Raw genomic sequence first — 22708 nt, 5'->3', positions numbered from 1 at the left:
GCCAGAATTAAATTATTTTGAGAAAAGCTAATGTTAGCATGCTAATCCAACATGATGAACATTACACTTCCTAAACACCAGCTTGTTAGCATTCTGACAGCTTTTAGCACGAGGTTTTAGCATTCTCTTAAGGTTCAGTACTAATAGACACTCTTCGTGTTTGAAGTCAACCTTTAATTACTGACAATCAAAATTCTTATCCAACTTTTCTGGCTCCTAGAACACATGTTTAAAACATATTTTGCTTCTTAGGACATACAAGCTTGAGCATCACAAGACACCAAATGAACTGTAACTTGTTCTGAGATTTCCATATCGAAAAAAATGATTGATCCCATTTTCTAAAAGATTACATTAGTGTCCTACAGAAATGAATAACAAATTGAAAACAAACAAAAAGAGAACATTTAAAGTGTCACAGCAGGTTTACATGTATTTGGTCAGAAAGGAACCTTGATCATGTTGTAAATGTCACTATTTTGATTTTATCTCGAAAGTCAATTGAAATGCTTTGGATTTCAATGATTTAATACGAAGGCAGTATAGGCGATCACCCAGAGCAGGTTTGCAAAATTAAACTGAATTTCTATCTTTTGTTGTTTATTGTTGAATCACTGGCTGGCATTTTAGTTGAACTCTGAACTCTAATTATTTAAACTTGTCTAACGCTAACCTGCAAAAACGGAACCAAGATAAAGTCAAACAAAAGTTTGAAAATGTAAATGACAGTTGTCAAGAAAGAACAAAGATATCTTTGTCTTGACAAAACCTGGTGTGTAATGGCACAACTGTCAGTGGTAAATATTAATTTAAAAATGAAAATCAGATTGAATTTTGACCTCATAAATTGGAAGTCAAATCGAAAAGTTAATTTGGAGAATCATGATGACCCTACACAAACAGGAATAACAGATGTTCATAAAAGGCCCAGTATCAAATCCACTGAGTATAAAACTTTGGGGCACTAAGGGGAGAGGTTTAAGCATTTTAGAATGCATGAAAATCATTTAAATGGAAGAAAAAACTGAAATAATCTGTTCTTGAGCTGATATCTTAAAAGGAAAGTCGAGCAGGAAATCTTCCACCAGTTCTCTGTTGGCTGCTGCTAAAAGTAATAAAAAGACACAATTACAAGCCAGCAGGCAGACTGCTGTCAGTACATTATCATTTTGTTTTTGTCATTCAATTTTCATGTTTGATTATCTCCTCCACCAGCAAACTTTAAGTGGACCACCCAGTTGGGCTCCAATTATAACTCTACAACACTCTGGTCTTCTTTTCCTCGTCGCCAGTGATGACTCAAAAGACAGAATTACAAGTGGACACCTGTCAATCTCCTTAATTAACAATGATCTGAAAGTGTATAGACCTCCAGTCTGCGCCGGACAAAAGCCAACAAAGGATTACGCTTTAAATCCTTAAAATACGCTGTGTCCACTGTATTAATGCAGGGATTACAACTGTGCAAAACAACTAAACGTCTCTCTCCAACTCTTTTCAATTAGTTCAGCGACTATTTGACTCGGCTCCCTTCCAGCCGGCTCAGGTCTGACAGCAGAAGCAGGACAGTAACTTTTCTGTCGGCTGGACAAAGAGACTCCCGAAGCAGCATCTGCTGCTTCACCAACATAAGAACACAAACCTAGAAATGAATGACAGCTGAGGATGCTACAGTTCAAATCAGAATATTTTCAATGATGTCAACATATCCCAAAAGACGGACTCTGCATTGTTACTACACGTTTCCAAATGCCCAAGATGAAGTTCTAAAATGTCTTGTTGTCCACAACCCAAAGATATTGAGTTTATCATCACAGAGGATGAAAGACACCAATAGGTAGTTGTATTTCAGAAGTTGGATTTTTTCAAAAGCTATTTTTGGAATAGTTGGCAACTATTCAATGTATTTTGGCAGGTCTCATTTTTTGAAAGGCATCAGTGTTTTATTTGGGTTTATATAAACTAGGACTGAGCAATTACTCGGCTGAAATGTGTGTCCTGTACAGATAATGTACTTTATACAAATACCATCCAAGTAAAATATGTGTGCTCGTGATTAAAGACATCTCATTGGTTGGCTGACTGAAGTTCATTCATTGAAGTTCTGGCAATAGTTCTCTTACTCTTGTGCTCAATAACATTGATGTAAAGGCCAATTCTGAAGCCTTTCTGTAAATAGCCGTCATGGAAATAATTATAGCAACTTCTGATAAACCACATCCAATTAGTCCCGCCCACCTTACATTTAAATCCTGTCTACTCCGTGTACAAGTACAGATATTAGCATACTTCCCTTTTGGTAATAAAAACACTGTGCTAAATATTTATTTAAATCAGGAACTGAACAACTAAGAAGGTAAGAAAGAATCTTTACTACATTTTGTTTGGTTCTCAAATAGTATTGAGGTACAAAGCCTTTCAAGTTACAAAAAGTTTAAAATTTGGTGTGCTATGTATTCAACTGGGTTCCACTCGTACATTTCATTTCCAAACAAAACTACATACAATTAATTTGTTATCAAACAATAACATGTGAACAGAGTCTTCAAATACCTTCTGATCTATTGGGATGCAAGATATAGTATGGAAAATAAATGAATAAAAATTTGATATCGCGATAGCGGTATGATACACGATCATCAATTCACGATCATTTTTGCATCACAATGTTCATTTTGACAAAAATTCACTTAGCCATACTTCAATATTGATATTTTCATTAGAAATTAGATTTGAAGAGGTTTCTTTCAAAGTCCAATACATATTTTTAAAGCTACAGAGCTTAAATCAATGAGGGAGAATACAACTCAAAATAATTTCATTTACAGAAGCTTCAATTTTGCTTTTGTTTAAGAAGAAATGACAAAAATCTGTGCGACTGCTCCCAACACTACGATTTTAGAAGCCCCACATTAAATATGATGTTTTATGAGACATTTAAGGTTTAAGAGGACATTTGTTATCACGGCCACATGTTTTGCTGTGACTCCTTATCATTGAAGTTGGTCTACCAGCCAGCCTGAGCAGCTATTATGTGCCGTTGTTATTCTCAAGTGGTTAGGGAGGCCGGAGGCTTATCAGCCACTGTGGCCGCTGGATGAAACCGTTACTTTGCTGCCCTGGTTAAAATTTGGTGTCACTGTGTGTCAAGAAAATAATGGCCACCAGCAGAGACTCCCGGCTGGTTATTACACTCCAGCTGGTCCAGCTGCAGTGCACAAAGCACAGCAGCATGTTTCAGAGGCAGCGTGTTGATACATCACCGCAGGAGGTAGCAGCGCCGTCAAAGGGGGAAGTTAACTTTGGTTTCAACCCTCTTCACAGCGCATCACACACCCAATCAAACGGGATCCTCCCGGATGCTTTTATCATAGGGGGCCACTGTGTCCAGTGCGGCCACTCGACAGTCTCATTACTGGCCCGGGTCTCCCACAACGCTAATCAGCAACCACCCCCCCAAAACCACAAAAGCCCAGAGGAGCAAAGCCTGTAGTGATTATTGGCCGAGCAGAGGCTTGGCCCTGAGAAAGTGTTAGCTGGACAAAAGCAAGCCACTGGCCTTCTGCTGAAGGATAAGGATACTTGTCTGGATAATCACATTCCTAGGGATGCCAATATTATTGTTGGCCCACGTTAAGTTCAGTTTTTACCTTCAATGTTCAACAGAAAGTAGAAAAATCCCCGAGTAAATTGTGTTATTGAAAAAAGATTAATTCTTCCTGAAATTGTATTCTAGACCATAATTGAACATGTGACGATCATAGCCAAAGAAATGTCAAAGGTTTGAACAAAAATGAGCAGAATTCAAAAATAATATAATTGCTTCCTTCAATAATGGCATTTAGGTACCATGTACTTAATAGTTAATAAACCTGATATGATAAAAATCAGAAGGAGAAACTCAGCCAAGGCACAAAGAACATTTACCAACCCTTTCTTTAACGGTGATGGAAAAAATCGAGTCAGATTTAAAAATAAGGTAGTCCTGGTACGCTAATTGGCAAGTTTAACATTAAGAACGAGCAGCAGAGGCCAGCAGAAGTGCTGCCGCAATCCGGAGGAGCCCAAACCCCCCATTTGCATCAAGTGCCACCAGAATAGCTTCGACTCCCCCGCACACTATCAGTGGGCAGATGAGATTATTCATCTACTTGCAAATTGGCACATCAAAGTCAAACTGGAGAAGAGCTGGCAAAGGAGCGCGGGGCCGAGGCCGGGACGAGCGTAGAGCATGATTAGGAGCTTGGAGAGAAATTCTGCATCCATATGTGACGAGCTGCTCAACCATCCCTCGTGTGGTGAACAAAGGGCTGTATAAATATATATATCAATAATATTTTTATGCATTAAACAGCAACAGTTTGACAGCTGTGCATACAAAGTGTCCAACTTCCTCTGAGGGGAAAAACGATGGAATAATGGTATCCGTTTGTGGTATATCTGTCGATTGGATTTTCATTTAAGGCATTTAGATGATGCAGTTTATTTTAAAGGCTGTATACTGAGAGCGGAGATGCTGCAGTGCTCTTAAACTAGTAGTGCAGTTTGCCTGAGCTGATGTCAGGTTGGTTTAGTAGCTTTCATGCTTGAGATGGTTTATAAAAACTTGTTTAGAGGAAGTTTCAGATATGAATCTGCATTTAATCTGCACATGATCTTTGTTTCCAACAAGAGATAAGAACATGAGGAAGGACATCCCCATTAAGGTTTGATGAAGTGTTGATTAAGTATGTGTCTGACACATTGAAATAACAGCTACAGCTACTCTGAGAACCAGCCAGTCACTGCTCTAGTAACTGGCTGATTCTTCAGTTATCTTGTGTCAGGATTGATATTAGGGTTTAGACACACCACATTGACATCAAAGAATTGGAGGCAAAGGCCCACTCTCCTGTCATGTCATATCAATTGCGTCTCGCACAGAAAGCTGCACTTAAAGAGACAACTAGCATGTTATTTCCTCTCACGCAAGTGCAAAAAGTAAGTCATTAGTGAAGAGGCGGAGCTGAAAAATAAGGAGAAACCGCGAAAACCCGGAAATGGGTAAAGTCATGGGATTCTCGCACATTGATTACTCTCACAGACAGACTCCACCGCCAAGTCTAACCTGACAAAAGGCACCAACAAGGGCTGACTCGTGCCAATGGCGCGTGACACAGCAAAGACTAGGCTTGGCGAGAAGCTCTCTGTAGATGTGTCACTTTGGTATAAACTGCTGCCAGCGACGTTTGTCATTTTACCAGCCAAAAGAGATGCTCAGCTCAGGCGAAAACTGAATTATTCCACACTAATCTCTGCTAATGTTAATTAGTAGGGGTGGGAAAAATAATCGATTCTTAGATGAATCGCGATTCGGACGTGGATGATTCTGAATCGATTCACAAATGTCAAAAATCGATTTTCCACATGTTAATTGACAACGTAATGTTGACGGAACGCAAGAGGCGGAACTCAAAAGTGCGGAAGTGCAGCACCCGGACAGTTGACGGCGTGCACACAACAAAAAACATGGGATGTGTCGTGAATGTCTGTACTCACAAACAACTCACGGGTGGAACGTCTGAGGCATTTGTTCACGCCAAGCGGCTCGAGAGCAGCGTGGAGACCGCTGTTAGCTGCGCAGCGTCCAGGTTAACTTGCGACACCTGTAACTAACTATCGGGTATTTCTGTCATTCCGCCGTGCGTTCAAATGGTTACTTAAAACCATCGTTCCCAGCCACATACATCGTTATTAAGCTGAATCCAAGTTGATGTGAAAACTTTGCACTGTCAAACAGCCCGCGCAGTATGTTGAAATCCAGCCTGAACTCAGCGTGAGGTCAGTCAGCTGTGGCAAAGTTTGAGACGTCCAGATCAACCTGTGATACAACACCTGTATCGACCGTCGACCAGCTGCAGCTGTATTAATGTCCTACATGTATGCTGCTACAGGAACACTTTTCTTTTCCTTTTGGTTCTTTGCAAAGCTGGATGTTTGCTAGCAAATGTAACCTTCCAGTTGACTTGCCACATTTCTTTCATTTGTTTTATTAATTAAATATATTGGAAGTAAATTAAGTGTGGATCATTACAAATACTTTGCTTTGAAAGTACCAAGTAGTCACACAGTGAGAAAAAAGTAGGAAGTGATTAGCAAACTCAGATTAAATTTTTATTTTATTTTTTTAAATCGAGGATGGAAATGTACATAAAAAACTTGCTGCATCGAGATGCATCGAGAATCGATTAAGAATCGAATAGTTGACCTCTGAATCAGAATCGAATCGAATCATCAGGTGCCAAGAGATTCCCACCCCTATTAATTAGAGTTGGAGTTTAGTGAATACATGTACATTATTTTGTGCTACAACAGAGAAAGGACTAGTAGAGTTCGGTAATGATCAGACTTTGATTGGCTTAATTTTAAACGATCCTTTAAATCTGCCCTGATGCAGCTCTTAGGATCGTCTTGGCTTGTCTCTAAATATCATGTACTCAAATATAGAGATCATAGTGACGACTATCACTAATATTTAAGATTTGACATGATTAGTTAAATTCTGCACTGTTCATAAAAAAAAGATTATGCTGCACTTAGTACAAAAGAGTCACTTGATTAAGGAATAATGGCTATATTTAAGTAACTAACACATATTTCCCAGTGATTGCTGATTGTTATTGTTGCTCATTTACTTCACACTCATAATTAGAGTTTCATAAAAGGTAGCTTAGCTGGTGAATGAACAGGTATCACTAACCACGTCATTTCTTTTTCACTTAACTATGCCCAAAAACAACATTAAAAAAAAGTCTTTAACTTTCTACAGTTCAAAATATGCAATTTTTGTATGTTTTAACAACTATTTATCCACCAATTTCTCCTCATTTTATTTTCTGTTGCATGTGCATCCAGAGTTTATGCAACAAAAGCCTGTGAACTTAATGACCAGGACCACAGAGAGTGTAAAAGCAACAAAACAGAATCTACCTTTTATAAAAATGTACCATTCTTCACAAGCGCAAACACTCAGAATAACTCATGAACACTTGCTTCACAATGACACATCTTTTCATGAAGAGTAGAATGACATTTTGAAGGAGAAGAAACTTTGATCCAAAAGAAAATATTAGCTGGTCAGGATGTAATAATAGAGAACAAACTGCATTGTACGACACAAGGCTACGGCTGTGAATCCATCTTCACCCACTTCATGACGTTCATGAATGCAGTAGTTTGACAAGGTCCAGTTACTTTTTACAAAACTTTGAACAAAGGCCATTGTTCAAATCTTGTAAACTGCTGAGAGTCTCCCTTTACCAACATGGCTTATTTACTTCATTATATCCATATATGATAAAATGTTCCTTCTATTGTAGATTCACTAACATCTTTCAGGATGTGTGTGTATCTTACGTTGATAAGACTGCTGGCCCCCGCTGTGTTGAGGACGATAGTTTCCTTGTTGGTAGCTGCTTGGTGGTGCGGCGTTGCTGTACTGTCCTCGGCCACGATGGTTTCTGTTCTGACTGTGACTGAAAGAAGAGAACAACATCAGAACAACACACTATGACAGAAAAGACTATAAAACTGCATTCATTCACGATCTGAGGCTTTTTAAAAAGTCTTAGCAGCTTTAGGGCCACATTGACCATTAAAAAACAATGACCTTTAAAAGATTCTCTGAAATTAAGTTGGTTCAGATCTTACAAGTGATATAACTTGCACTAAAAGGGTTTCAATGTTATTGATGTTTGTAGGAATCATGATCACATTTATGTGGATAATACAGCTTGACACAAGAGGGCTGTGACTCAGCAGGTCGAGAGAGTCGTCCACTGATGGCAGCTCTTAAAGACAAATGGATATATATAACGAATAATCAATAACAATAACAATATTCTCATATCTTTATCCTTTTAAGATGGGAATCATATCACCTCTATCAAATCAGGGGTGTACAACACTGACTGGACTTAACACAAATCTTTGATTTCAATAGTTTACTGTTAACTGGAGACAAAGCAACAAAAAAAGATCTTTTTCCTGCTCACAATCCTCTGAGCACCTGCCTGTTTGGCCCCATCAAGGCACATTACTGCCTGAATTACTGAATTAACGACTCAGTTTAGGAGGAAAAAAATAAAAAATTGGAATACATTGCGTTTCTTCAAATCCGTGCATAATTAATTCTCAAACACGCGACAGTCCGACCGAGCCAGATGTTCAATTATTCACATTTCCTTAATGATAATATCAATGTGTGGAGGAGAGAGCTTAGATCATAATCAAGGATGGCTGGTTAATGGGGACCATTTGGGGGAACACAAACATTTAAACACATTTTCTATTTTAAAATACTGTACTCCTCTCCCAAATCTGAATACTGAGTCACTGCAGAATCAGCAGTCATTGTTTAACACTCCTCACTATAAATTATATCATCATACCATGAATGATGGGTTTAGATGCAGCTGTGTGATCAGATTTAGATGTTTCTTTCTGGTGTGACAGGATTTTTCGAACTACTGTGTTTATTGGGGTGGACGTCATTAGACTGACAATATTTCAAACGTGGAGCTTTTTGGGAATATGTTTTCTGTGCCATTTAACAAAATATATATTTGTATTGTATATATAATAAAAATATTTATTTATTGTGTTTTCAGTTCCTGAGTGGTAGAAAATACCTAGGTGTAATTTTTATTTTGTCTCGCTTCCTGTTTTGATTTCATTTATCCGTCTGACAGAGAAAAAGTTAGTAATGTTATGATTTCATAACAGAATAGCATCATCAGACCCTGTATGTGTACAGATTCGAAAAGGTGGCTGAGAAACTTACCCAAGAGCCCGGAAGCCAGACTGGTCCAGGTGGGCCTGCTGCCTGTTTGGGTTAAAGCCCAGCTGGGGTCTCCATGGACCCCTGTTCCCCCTCTCGAAATCCTCTGGTTTCAGAACCTTTTCAGGAAGCCTTAAAAAACAAGAGTCAAAGATGCACAAAGGGGAAAAAAAAAAAAAAAAGCTCATTTATGCCATTTTCCATTTCAAACAATATTTTTGCCATCGTTGCACACATACTTCTATGTGCCCTTCACGTTGGCATTGATGTTAAGAAATACAACCACTAGAGAGCGCTGCTCTGAGTAAAAATCAGTCTTGAATGGACCTTTACTTTTCATTTGCCACCACCCAACTCCCATTTAATTCCCAAATTCTGTATCTGTACGCTTTAAGATGATGTGCAGAAATACTGACGAAATGAAAGCAGACTACGGACAGAGGACTGCACATCTAACGTTGAGCTTAAATTAGCCATAAATGGGTCAATCACAGGACTTTCATTCCTGAGATCAGACTCAATGTGAATCCATAAGTCAACCCTGACCGCTTATTTTTAGACTTACAAGCTTAATATTCAGGGTTACAGTTTGGTTAGTTTAATACGTTATAAAACTACTTGGTTAGGTTTAGAAAACAAATCTTTCCTTATCACTGCCCCATACACACCAACTGCTGCTGGACTTGTGTATTCTAGCATTTTAAACTGAAGACAGTGTGAACGTTGGGGAAAGATCAAACAAAATGAACATTATAAAAGATCATTGAGGGCTCATCACTTTTGGTAGACAACAATTGTTATCACAACCTAAAGAAGGTGCAAATTGACTACAGCAAGACCGATTTTGGGGCGGATTTCAATATGGTCGTGCTCTGGTGGTCACCTTGCACAGGGAATTTGGGATCCTTGGACCATTTTACATCTCAACAGTACAACAGGGGTTTGATTTTGGCCCGAGGCACACCATAATGTATCAAAATTAATCAATTAACTAATTGTCCAAAGGAAGTGAAATTCACAACTACTGTATATCAAAAAAAAAACCTGAGAAAACGGCATTCGTAACCAACAACAAGTCGTTTAAGCGTCCTTCTGTAGTAATCATTCAAAGTTGTATATATAACATCACAAGTACTACAGGAACTTTACTTTGTGGGTATTAAACCCACAAATGTCAGTCTGCAGTCTGCTCTTCTGAGCATTAAGAGCTGCCAGTAAAGTTTTGTGACAGTTGAGTCTTCGTTTGAAAGGGTAAGTCTGGTGATGGTACTTGTCAGTAGATACATTCACTGTTGGTTTGGGTCTTTGCAACAAGAAAAATAAAGACTTGAGTAAAAAAAAAAAAAAGACATCTTCTAATTTTGACACATGCCGTCCTGCTGCCACAAATACTCACTACAGCACCAGATGTGATTTAATCTGCTGCTGAAAATAACCCAGACAAAAGCACTTTGTGTTTTTTGAGTTATTAAAGAGTTACAATAGTTACTTAAGATTTCTGTCTTCAATACCAATCAATGGGCTCTGAGTGGGCTTTGAGCTGTGAACCACAGACAGAGTAAGATAGTTGGAAAGTATTCAAAGGGAGACTTTTAATGGGATTTGTGGAGATAACAGAAATATAGCTCATCACCAGCCTTTAATCAGAAATGCTAAATGAAAAACACTGTTATCCACACCTGAAAAGAATGAGGCTAGAGTGTTTGGCCAAACTTTTCTAAGATAAATACAGTTTAACAAAGAAAAACCCTCACTTGGCTCCAGATAGGAGGACTGCCTTGAACACAAAGCCATCTGCATACTGCGGATCCTTGAACTTCGCTCTGGAAAGCAGAAGAAAATAATTTTCAATAGGACAAAAATGGTTCTATTAGCTCACATTTATAAAAGGAAAATTTCCCCTTCGACTCAGAATAATCCTCGACATGAAACATGACAAACTCAGGATATCTGTGATGAAGTGTTGTCATTTTCCTTCTCAACCTGCCTCGTCTACTTCACCCTGTAATTTGCCACATGTTCCTGAATGTCTTTTCAGCTTTGGAGAATGGCAGCACATTCGTATTATTCTAATAACAGGTGGGTGTACAGATACACACGACTTAATGCTGCAACGTGGCTGTAAACAAGCTGTGCTGCACATATATTGATGTGTGAATTGTTGTGACACACAAAATATAAAGAAAAGAAATGTCAGAGAGTGTTTGCTTACATAAAGTATATGTATGTGTACATGTACACAGAAAACTATGAATACTACCTGTCAGATGTGAGTCTGTCTCTATCTTTTCATATTCCATATGAAGGTTGGTTATGATTATTTCACATTTCTCTTTTTGCTTTAACACTTTCATCAAAAAATATTTTGATTAAGACTGTGCTTCAGACTACAGGTTTTACTAACGTGTGGACAAAATAACAGGAACATCTGACCATATCATAAAATTTAATATGACAGCGAAGAAAGGGCAACGAAGATGGGTAAAAAAGTCAGTAGAGCAGGTCATTTTCAAAAGGAGACTGTTTATCCCAAAATTTAAAAAATACATATTACTCCTCTAAAGTTTAGGGCCAAGTTTCTATCTTGGCCATTTTAGAGATATTGGCCGCAGAGAAGTTTTTTAATGAAACTACATGGCACTCGCCTTCTAGTGCTCAAACCGCAAAATAAATTTTTTTGTTAAAAAACATTTAAAAACTCAACTCTTTCCAGAAATCATGACCCAGTTATTCAAGATAATCCACAGACCTTATTGTGAGTAGTTTCATGCCAAATGCATCACTGCGCAGATGAAGTTGTGGCAGCCTCCTTGGCTGTTTTGTAATGTTAGCAAGCTAAGGTAGTTCCTACATGAAACTGCTCACACCAAGGGCTGTGTATTAACTTGAGTAACTGGGTCATGATTTCTGGAAAGAAAAATGGCTGTCGAGTTGTTTTTCTTTATGTATTATTTTGGGCTTTTTGAGCACCACAAGCCGAGTCCCATGTAGTTCCATTATATTGGAGAGAAGGCAGATTTTTTCCTTCATATCTCCAAAACTCTGGAACTCACACCAAAACAATGTAGAGTGATAAATAACACTACAGGTAAGAGGGAAAAAATGCTTTTTAGATTTCAGCGTGAATTGTCCCTTTACTTAGGCAAAAAAAATAATATCAAGATTAGCTGATGGTGGCAAACATTGTCTGGTCCAGGCTACACAAATTAGAGGATTCGCTGCTTTTCTCTAATTTATACATGAAATATATAATACTGAATATCGTGTTTCAAACAGCTGGTCAGAAAAACAAAGAAAGGTGTCAAAGAAGCTCTCTGCAGATATTCAACGAATAAACACCATCCTGACTTGTTGCAATCCTAATTAAAAACTTCACAAAAAAAAGGATCTGCTGCATGACTTCTGTGCTTGAATGTGTGAAATTTACAGTTGTTTCTCTTATTGTGTCCACCTCCTCTCATAACTGACAGTCTCTTTATTCCAGTCAAACAAGGATATGCGGAGCCAAAGTTCAAGTACAAGCATTTGAAAGAAAAGCAGCAGGACTTTTAGTAAACGGTATGTATAAATAAAGAGGAGTTATCCTGTTGAGCTGCTTGAGTATCACTGCAACAACCAATATGGCCACCCAACCTTTGAAAAATGTTATCAATTCATGTTTATATGTCTAAATGTTCTACTCTTAGTACCCCTATTTTTATTTAAGACAGTTAATGTTGATGATGGATTGTTCTTACCCGATTGAACTGTTCTGTGAAATGTCACGCAGCATTGGGATGGGTGACATCACTGCCCTGAAAAATAAATGTAAAAAAACAAAACAATGAGTGAATAAGCCGATCAGAGTTGTCACAGTGGACCGGCTCTCCCTTCAGTAGGTTAGAGTGTTTGTTAAAAACATAAGATCATGGGACAAAGTGCACAAAAGTTTGAATAAAGCAGGCGTTCCTTACTTATCTGGTAGAATAGGGTCGTCATCAAGATTTAATGTACCTTGGATTCCATGGCAGAGCTCTGCAGGGATCTCAGTGCCCTGAAGATGATAAACGTGGAGTCTGAATTTGCTCAGCAAAAGAATATCCAGGCCTATTTGTTAAAATGCTCTATTATTTATCCACTCCTCACATTAGATGATCGAGTAAAAAAATAAATAATAAGTATAAAAATAAAAAATAAGAGGCCCCTTTTTTAACAGATGATGGTAGACTACATGAACAAGACTGAAAGCTGGTATCAAGGTGGCAAAGCAGAGACTGGAGAGATCTCAAAACCAACAACACCAGCACTACTATAATCAGTGAGTCCAGATTTCCTGATGAGCTTAACACTAAAGCTGGTATCAAGGAAGCAAAACAGAGACATCAGCAGAGACTGGAGAAATCTCAACATTTAAAACTCAAGTTATGTGGCAGGAAATCCAAAACGTCACAGGCTAAAAAGGCAGGAGTGCCCCCCTCATGTGTGAGCTCAGGTTGCTAGATAACACATTTTGTTCCCAAATTCGATCTTCTCAAGGAAGAGTCTGCTGTAAAGTCTACTGCTCAAATTCTGGTCAACTTTTACAAAAGGAGTAACAGAAAGAATCCTGACTGGAAACGTCACAAACTGGCATGGTTCGTGCAGCCTAGGACAGGAAGGCTCTACAGTAGGTGATTAAAACCACCCAGAATATCACTGGTACCATGTACAGAGCATCAGTGACATCAGTGATGTGAGATGTCTGCACAGAGCCCAAAGCATACTAAAAGACTTCTCCATCTGGCAAGAGATACATTAGTATCTTATATTATCATTAGTTAGTTCTATATAGTTATGTTTTATATTCTTTTTTCTGGAATTTTGTTGTTAAATCTTGTGTTGCATGATGACAATTAATCTTATAAAATAGTTTGTATCAGAATTACTCCAAGGCATTTATGTCCTATTAGCATCAAGGAAAAATACTGGATGTTGCCATGAAATTTAAATTTGGATTCCCCAGAGGATCAACTCTTTCGTTTTGGGCAATGTGTCAGCTTCGCAAAGAAGATATCTATAATCTTGTGTCAAGTCAGAACTCCATTGGTTTCCATCTACAGAGCATCAGCTTTATTGGTGAGGTGTTTTGCACAGACCAGAGGATACAAAACGACAAGACCTGCTCCAGCCACAGTCTCTTCACCCTGCTGCTTTCTGGCAACAAATACACAACTGTCCGCTACCACATCACCAGAATACATAGCAGTTTCTTTCCTGAGGTTGTGTGACTCCCGAACTCGTCTTGTCATGAGCTAATTTCTGGCACCACCATCAAGACAAAAAACTTAAATGTTCAGCTTTACTACTAGTAAGACTCTACAAGAAACACATCACCAGTATTTGACTGTGTCCAAACCAGATCAGTCCTTATTAATGTCAGCAGTTTCACTGCATTGCTTCACACTGTTCAGACTTGCTCATTAAAAAGTATTTACTCAGCAAATAAAATATGGGTCTAAACAATTGCTTTGGTTAACAAATGAATAATCAACAAGACTAAATCCAGCTCACACAACACCTGCACAGCTACACAAACATCTGCAGCAGAATGATGCAGGAAGAAATGCAGATCTTTTACTGGATGTGAAAGTTTGATCCATAGAAAAAGATATTATTACAGGCACGTGTTAAACTGACAAAGCAGCTGTCTGTGTGCAGATTGGAGGGTGTCAGCTGAATGATGCATTAGACCTCAGCAAACATATTTAACATAACTTTAAATAAGCAATAAAACAGCCAACTGTGAGAAACAAATTGCTTTATTGCAGCATTTCCCATTGTTGCTTCTAGTCTGAAAGTGCACTGATTGTTTGTCAACCACATACAGCTAAAGCACGTTTTGTTTAATTTTAAAACACATCCACTGCTATTTAGCTACCAGTGTGTTTTGAACTGAAATTGTGTGACTGGAGTTTTGTTACCTCGAGAGATTCTGCACGGTAGAGTTCGTGGATGAAGTCGAAGAGTGGGTGAGACCTCCCGATAAACAACACATCGCTGCCCAGGCTGTTTCTTTTCTCTGCAACAGAACAACAGATTGTGCTCAGAGAGGGAAAACCAGTGAGTGAGTGACTTGAACTCTGACTTTATGGAGACTGGGTGGTAGTGGGAAGAGAAAATAGTGAAAGAAAATGAGAGGGCTGATGAAAAGGAAAACACTGAAAAACAAACAGCCACACAACTAACCTCAGGAGGAGAGACAGGTAAGAATGAGGTACCAACATTAAGCTGTGCAACATTTGGATGATGATAACATTGACAAAATGAACAGAAAAAAAGTGTCTTATATTAAACAAACTGTAGTTTCCAGAGAAGAGAATTGTTTCCTCGAACACAGCAGCTGGTACAATCAAAGTCTTTTTCAATGGCTGTCATTAGCAGTCTTAATTGTGACCCATTATACAAACTTTAAAAAAAGCACAGAAAGATATTTTACTTTTATGATTAGTTAAAAAAAAAAACAAGTGTTCTCAAATTCTTCTATCATTATCATTACAGTCAAATACTGTAAAACAAGTGTACAGATATTTTCTGATTCCTTAAAAGACTTGTCTACTATATAAAGAAAACAGCCTCTCATTTATAAAATGTACAATGAATCTAATCTAAATATTAATCAACTCTTCAAGTGACAATCATCAATATAACAGCCATGTCTGAGCAATCAGCTCAGCAAACCAACATCTTTTGTTGCAAAGGTTAATTACAAAAGAACCCCAGAGTTTTATATTGTGGGGATTTTCTCACCTTCCTCAGGTGTGAGGTCGGGGTAGACATCAGCCAGCGCCGCCCTCAGTCGACGTTCATCCACAAAAGGTAACAAGGCCACTCCTTCAAAAGCAAAAAAACACATTTATAGATCAACTGAAGTCAAAATGACATCACACATCATGTAGTTTACATTCAGCTACAAAAAAACACAACACAGAGAGTTTGATTTGGAATTTAACCTACAGTGTGTTCCCTACACAACACAAGTCACATAAAAGTACATCATGTCATGAAAAAAGTTTATGCAGAATATTTAACATTTTTCATTGGATTCGAAACAAAAAAAGTATTTTTTACTTTTGTTTGGCAGTAAAGGTGGCAACAATACAGCTGTAAGGTGTCCCCTTCACTCCAAAAGTCTTAACTGTATTCCCCAACTTTGAAAAGCAAAGTTAGGTCCAGAGGTTAATACCTTGTATGGCTAGCAGCACTAAAAAACAAGCCTGTGAGAGAATTACTTTCTGAAAACTACAAGGGTGTATTTGTGATGGGGTATAAAACTGCTGGGACAACACTGTCAAAAACATCTCCATCCTCTCTTGGCTAATTGACTAGGGAAGGTGACTCACCCTGCCAGGCGTATTTCTTGCCGTTGAGATCAATGGCAAAGTCATCGGGGTAGAAGTCGATGATGGAAGAATCCTGTGAAAGAGGAATTTAAAATAAGACGAAGATATTCCTGAAAAGATGATACAATCTCCTGATCCCTTTGCCCTTCATTCTAACCTCAACACTTACCGGACTGCTCATTAGGTTTCGCCATGTCTCAGGCAGAAAGTTACCGCTGGCAGCAGGAAACACTCCCATCAGCTGCTCCAGTGGCTTGAACTACACACAACCACACACACACGCAAGATTACATACAATGGACTGGTAGTTAACGTACTCAGCAGGATCTTAAACCGTTTTTACACCCCCCCCCCCAAAAAAAGCATGTTTATGCAGGTTTTTTAATTGAATAATCCGGCAAAATATAGGCAATAGGCTCCTTTCCCCTTTGTCAGCCTTTGAATGAAATTCTATCCAAAACTGAGTTATCTATCAGTTTTAAAATATACTACATTGTAATGCAGATTTCTCAAATTAATGGTAGGTAGTGGGGCTTCAATTCACCAATATTTATCAATTAATATTCTATTCTAAACAACAACTTAACCTTTGTTGTAATGTGTAATTTAAATGTGAATGCATTTTGATTCTTATTTACTTATGCTTACTTCATCTTTATTAAATACAACTTAAAATGAAAGGCTTACAAGATCATGAATTCCATCAGATGATTAGTTTGTTATCAAAAACGTCATCATTAATAGTCTGTATCAACATGAAAAATGCTCTCCAACTTCAACGGTTTCTCTTTTATTGTAAAAATTCTGACACTAAAAGTGGTGTTTTAGTAGATTTCTATAATGATGCCTCTACTTGATGTGGCTGGCAAAACAACCTCAAGGTTACTGGCATTTCACCGGAGCAACACATTCAACATGCTTGCGTTTGTTTGAGTGTGATCGTGGAGAGGAGACGACACTGTAGACCGGAAATGACAAAAGAAGAGGAGAGGGTTTATTCTTACCGGTTTGGTTCCCATATCGAAGTCTGTGAACATCTCTTTGATGTCTTTGAAGTCGGAGGCGAACGGGGCGTAGTGGAACGGGAAGTACCACTCCCAGGAGGCACAGCCCTTCAAATCAACACAGAAACAATCACTGACTTTAAATTCAAATTCTCTAGAGCCCCAAAAGATGTTTCCATATCATTTGTTTTATCCAAAACAATAAATATTTAATCAATAATGATATAAAACAGAAAAACTATCAAATCCACACATTTGAGAAATCCAGAGGCAGCGAATATTTGGCAGTTGCACACCTTATAAGTGATTACTGATCAATTATCGATGTGTCCATTCATTATCTGAAACCCAGTCAGAGAGCAGTCAGACAAACAAAAAACACCAAGGCCTCCCACTTTGCAAAAAAATAAAAAGCCTTTAACAAAAAGGGCTTAGCACCTGCATGTTTCCACTCAGTCTTCATTAAGGCATACAACATCATTTTCTGTTCTATTTGAGGTATCTGCTCATTACATTTTAATTTATCTCCTGACCAACATGCCAACAGGATCAGAAAAAAACACTTAAAGACGATGAGGAAATGGAAAGAAAGAAGCTTTTCTTTGCCCTTTTTCCACTGAATTTCCACTGCAGCATAAAGATTAAGATCCAATCTGATCGGACTAATGTGACAGAGCTGACATTTAAAAACCTTCTCAGGCCTGAATCCTGTATGTGTGAAAAAGTCTGAACTGCCTGCTAGGTGGACCCAACTTAAATTACATTTACGTCTGTTGTTGCTTTAAACTTCTGTGTCGATAGTAACTGGGGGTGGATTTCTGTTGCTTTAACTACAATGAAGCTAAAACCAATCCAGACCTTGGAAAGACAGACTGTACCGTGAACACTGGAGCATCTGGGGACAAAATATTCCCTAGCACCTGCTGAGAGGCTCTTACATCTCACAAATAATTCCCTTCCTCAGCTCTGTGTTTTTAAATGTTTATGCAGGAGCCAAGAAGAAGAGAAAGACAAAAAAAAACCTGTCTAATCTCGAAGGATCCAGTATTTGGACGACTTATCCTTCCTGAACAAACACATTTCAGTCTAAAGAACGACCTTCACTTCCCACAATCCACCTCTGAGAAAACGAGGCCCTCTGATAAATCCTCCAATCCTCACATCTCAGCGAACATCACCACTCTATTATCAAAGATGGTCATTCAAATGATAATATGGGACTTTACCATAATAAAAGGCAGAAGAGGCGCCCATCTCCACATTCAAATAATCGCACAAATCATTTATGTTAATATGACCGAATGTTTTGTCTCGAGGAGAAATTCATTTGTGACTGCAGCCGGCGGGTCAAAGACCACAACTACATAAAATACATTTACCGTTTCATAAAAGGAGGGAAAAAAGATGCTAGCTCATGTAATCTCCTGTCTTTCAGTGTAATCTTACCTTTATGATTTAATCATATTGTGTTTTAAGACACTTCTGTTGCTAAATTTATGCCTGCAACTAACTAGGATTTTATAATCAATTAATCTGACCGTCATAGACTAAGAGGGTAATGGCTAAACAACTGTCCAAACCCCAAAGATATTCAGCTCTTTATGCCAATTACAACAATATAATAAAAAGAACAGAAAATTCTAGAGGAAACTAGAAAAAAACAGTTGTTTGATATATTTTCCAACAATGGACTATAACATAGCTGTTGACATTTAGACCTTCGGAAAATGTACTTATTTCAGCATAAGTCACTACCAATGACATAAAAACGTTAAATTTGATTTAAACTGCGTTCTGACTGATTAATTAAGCAGTAGAAACTAACAGAACTTCGATTTTACAGGTGAAGAATTTTACCAGTAGAATACAACTTATGACATCTGTCTGTAGTTCAGTACAATTTTGAAGACATTTCTTAAATCATTAAAAAAAAAGAAGTCTTACTGACTTTAATCTTGATAAATGAAAAAACAAATGCCCATAACTACATAATTTATTATTATTGAGGAACGTTTAGGTTATCATTTAAGAAGAGAGAAGCCTTGCTCTAGTTTGTCACTCTGATTACTTAATTCCATCCAGTTTTGATCCAAGAAGTTCTGATTCAATTCGTTCCAAATAGTTTCAGTTCTTTAATATTTACATTGTTGTTTCTTTTGCTCATGAAATACCTTGACTGTGAACAAAGTAGTTAGTTAAGACCTTATTAGCTACATGGAGCTGAAAACGATTCAGTCTGATACAAAAGTTATGAAAAGAAATCCTGCCGAGGGGTTTCCGAAATAGCTCAAAGTAAACATCTACCTCCAACATTATAAAAACAGAGCTGCAAAAAATAAATAACTCAAAAGGACACTTGTCTACCATTTTGATAATTAAGATCTTTTAAGTAAGATTTGCCGCTTTTCTATGATGGTCAATTGGCTGAATCGATAATGAAAATAATTGTTTATTGTAGCCGTCAAAAAGTGGTCCAGCTAATGTTGGATTGTTGGAAGAAAAAATAAAATAAATAAAATAAAACAACTTGTTTTTAGACTGTTACCATAGAAAATGTCTATATCACGGTGACAAACCAACAAACTTAAAGGATCTGAAAAACTGATACCGAACAAAGTGTGAATCTTTTGTGTTTGGCATAAACTGAGCTCCTCCATCCCGGATCATTTGGCGAGGTGTGCTTGATCATAACTCTGCGACAGCGGACAGAACCGTGAATGTGTGGCAGCAGAGCGCAGACACGTCCCCGTCCACCGAGGGCCCGTTAATGAATTCATCCAGAACAGCCCCCTGAGACAGGCTTTGGATTGGCGAGCATGTGGAGTCACCACAGAGTGTGAATATACACTCGTCACAATCAGCCCGGACAAATCCCCTGGCTCAGCCCGAGACGGCCCAGCTCTTCTGAAGAGGGCCCACAGCTGATTATTTCATTTCAAGATAAAGATCAATATTTTACAACAATAAAATGATTTAGTGCATAATCACACTGCAAACAATAAGTGCAGAAATCAGAGATGGCTGCTTGGAGGTTTGTTTGTTGAGACACTCCACAGTAAGGAGTTCTTGACTTTCAACTGAAAACCTGTCGGTCTGATAAAATCTCTGGTCGCCAGTGAAGTCTTTTATTCAGACTGAATCACGTCTGATCTGAGGTCAAAACTGTAGAAAACTGAATATAGGTGTATTTTTTTCACTGCAGCTGGGTTAGTTCCATTTTTCTAATAACACTATCAACTAGAATACAGTGACACATGAGCTTTTTCTTCTTACATCAGTTCCTTATACTACGTCGTGCCTCTTGCAATGCCGGCATGCTGTACAAAATCCGATACTAGGGCGGCAATATGCTGTCATTGTTTTGTAAAGTGTAAGAAAACTGAGCAGGCGTAAAGAAGGGTCTTTGCTTGGCAATACCAGGCAGTCCCTGTGTAAAAAGTAGGCCTAAATACCCTTTTTTGAGCTTCAGCAGTAATCAACAGTGATTATTGGAAGCTTCGGTTGGGGGAAGATGGAGTGCGGAGGATGACTCCAAAGGCCTTACCCAGACATTTCTCTGTTCTCAGTCAAAATAGAGTGCATAGATTGCAAAGCATGTCTTTCTGTTTGATTAAAGGCATTCATTTTTTTAAGCATTCTGCTGTTCTACATATGATTCCATTTTTATCTTTCACTGAATAAAAATACTTTTCCCGAAAGGTTTAGTGAGGTTTAAGCACATTTGTAATCCAGAGCGATTTGTTTAACACTGTTAGGTTAAAAAGAAGCCAAATTCAAATACGTAACATTCATATTTAGTGGTGTTTGGGCAACCAGTCAAACAACCGTCTTCTTTTAGACCCCACTTGGCTGAAAATATGTCTTTTCTCAGCAGAACAGACAACTTGGGATAAAACTCGGTCAAAGTTCATATCACGACACTATCTTACAGTAAATGTAATAGACATGACAGAGTGTTTTCAGTGTTACCTGGTAATAGTAGCGCAGCACCCAGCAAAGACCCTCCACGTATGACTTAACCACCTTCTGCCTGAAATCCTCATCCGTCACATCCACGTCAAACTTGGTCTTGTAGTATCTCTGCTTCCAGCCCTCCTCCCACAACCTGAAACACACATACACAGACACACATGGTTGACGTCAAGTGATCAAAACTATTCCTGACATGGAAACACTTTCCCTCAAAAATACGCACAGTACTGGAATAATAAAAAAACTTGGCAAGTCATTAAGGCTGAGCGCACGCTGTTCGTGATACTTTGGGATGGTGGCAGAGTAAATATCAGCATTTGACTGTTCGAGTAGGAGACTAACAAATCATCTTTTCTCCAAATAGGACCGTTAATGTCTACAGCTTCAGATCCCAGGAGCAATTATCTTACACTTATAAAAACACAGAAGTCTTGCACCAGTAGTTAGTGTTACATGGTAATGGTGATTTGTGGCTGCACGTAGGCTCTACACAGAGCCTTTGCCGTAGCCTACAGAAGTGGCCTCACTGTAGTGAGCATTTTATACCTGTGCGACAGGCAGAGTGCCTTTCCACTCTCTCTCACCCAGAGACACTCCGCCAGCAAAGAGAGGCTCTGGAGGAGAAGCATGAGCAGCCAGCCGACCAGGTTGGACTGCTACCGCCGAAGCAGGGAAACAGCAGGTCACAATGCCCTGTATTAACACCAGTGGTAAGAACTGGAGAAGCTGGAAAATGCGATTCTACAGTAATTCAGTATTAAGTCGTTGCTGTGCGCGTCAATGCAATATTTCTGGAGGTGTGCATGTCAGTGTGCATGCTGGGCTAGATTCAATACAGAAGCATAAATCAAGCTCAACAAAGAGCTGCCATTAAATCTGGCCTGTACAGCTACAGTTGTTGAGGAATGGATGAGAGACTAGATGACTAAAAACGTAACAAACGCACTTTCTCAGCATTAGTTTTGTTCGAAGACAGAAACATTTATTCAGCATTAACAAATATCCTTTAATGTAAAATGTCTGCTGTAATTATAAAACCAGTGTTTTAAAAAGTTTAATGGCTGGGGGAAACTTCCTCACCATGGGATCCCTACTGGACAGAAAATTCATCCAGTGACAACCTGCTAAAATTGTGAGTGACCAAATGCTTCCTCTGTTGCAAGTTAACAAACATTCTGATACCAAAATGTTCAGTACTTCTCCCAACACATACAGTAATTATCTTCATGATATTGCTCAACTCTCTTGGGGATCAACTGTCTGGACACTGTGGCTTTAAAATAAACATTTGTTCGTTACAAACACCATTTGTGACCTTGAAATGTAAATTAATTCTGCTGTTGAGTGTATGTGACAGGGTCAGATGTTTGTAGTGTAAATGTAACTTAACGATACATTTGCTTATTAAAATTGCTATTTTGAGGATGCTGCTCTGCTCATCTATAGGCTGAAAAAAACTGCATTAACTTCCTCACTGCTGCTGGAATAGTTTAATGGCTTTGACTTCTTGGTAGATTTGGGGCGGCGATGCCATTCTGCACACATAATCAAGTCTG

The 22708-nt window shown here is 38.4% G+C and overlaps 1 protein-coding gene across 2 annotated transcripts in view; it reads right to left on the bottom strand.

Moving 5' to 3' along the window:
* xrn2 (5'-3' exoribonuclease 2) overlaps window positions 1-22708 on the bottom strand; it is a 40847-nt gene that overhangs the window by 7499 nt on the left and 10640 nt on the right. For both annotated transcript variants that reach the window (XM_030405302.1, XM_030405303.1), the window contains 11 exons: window positions 21150-21285; window positions 17181-17288; window positions 16346-16435; window positions 16177-16249; window positions 15584-15667; window positions 14758-14855; window positions 12772-12851; window positions 12556-12612; window positions 10573-10641; window positions 8822-8950; window positions 7396-7514 (listed from right to left, as the gene is read on the bottom strand). In XM_030405302.1, coding sequence (XP_030261162.1) covers window positions 7396-7514; window positions 8822-8950; window positions 10573-10641; window positions 12556-12612; window positions 12772-12851; window positions 14758-14855; window positions 15584-15667; window positions 16177-16249; window positions 16346-16435; window positions 17181-17288; window positions 21150-21285 — 1043 coding nt within the window. The remainder of the gene's footprint in view (window positions 1-7395; window positions 7515-8821; window positions 8951-10572; window positions 10642-12555; window positions 12613-12771; window positions 12852-14757; window positions 14856-15583; window positions 15668-16176; window positions 16250-16345; window positions 16436-17180; window positions 17289-21149; window positions 21286-22708) is intronic.

The sequence above is a fragment of the Sparus aurata genome, chromosome 22 (assembly GCF_900880675.1).
Source record: "Sparus aurata chromosome 22, fSpaAur1.1, whole genome shotgun sequence".
Lineage (NCBI taxonomy): Eukaryota > Metazoa > Chordata > Actinopteri > Spariformes > Sparidae > Sparus > Sparus aurata.
Note: the sequence above shows the minus strand (reverse complement) of the source record. Positions and strands in the feature narration are given on the sequence as shown.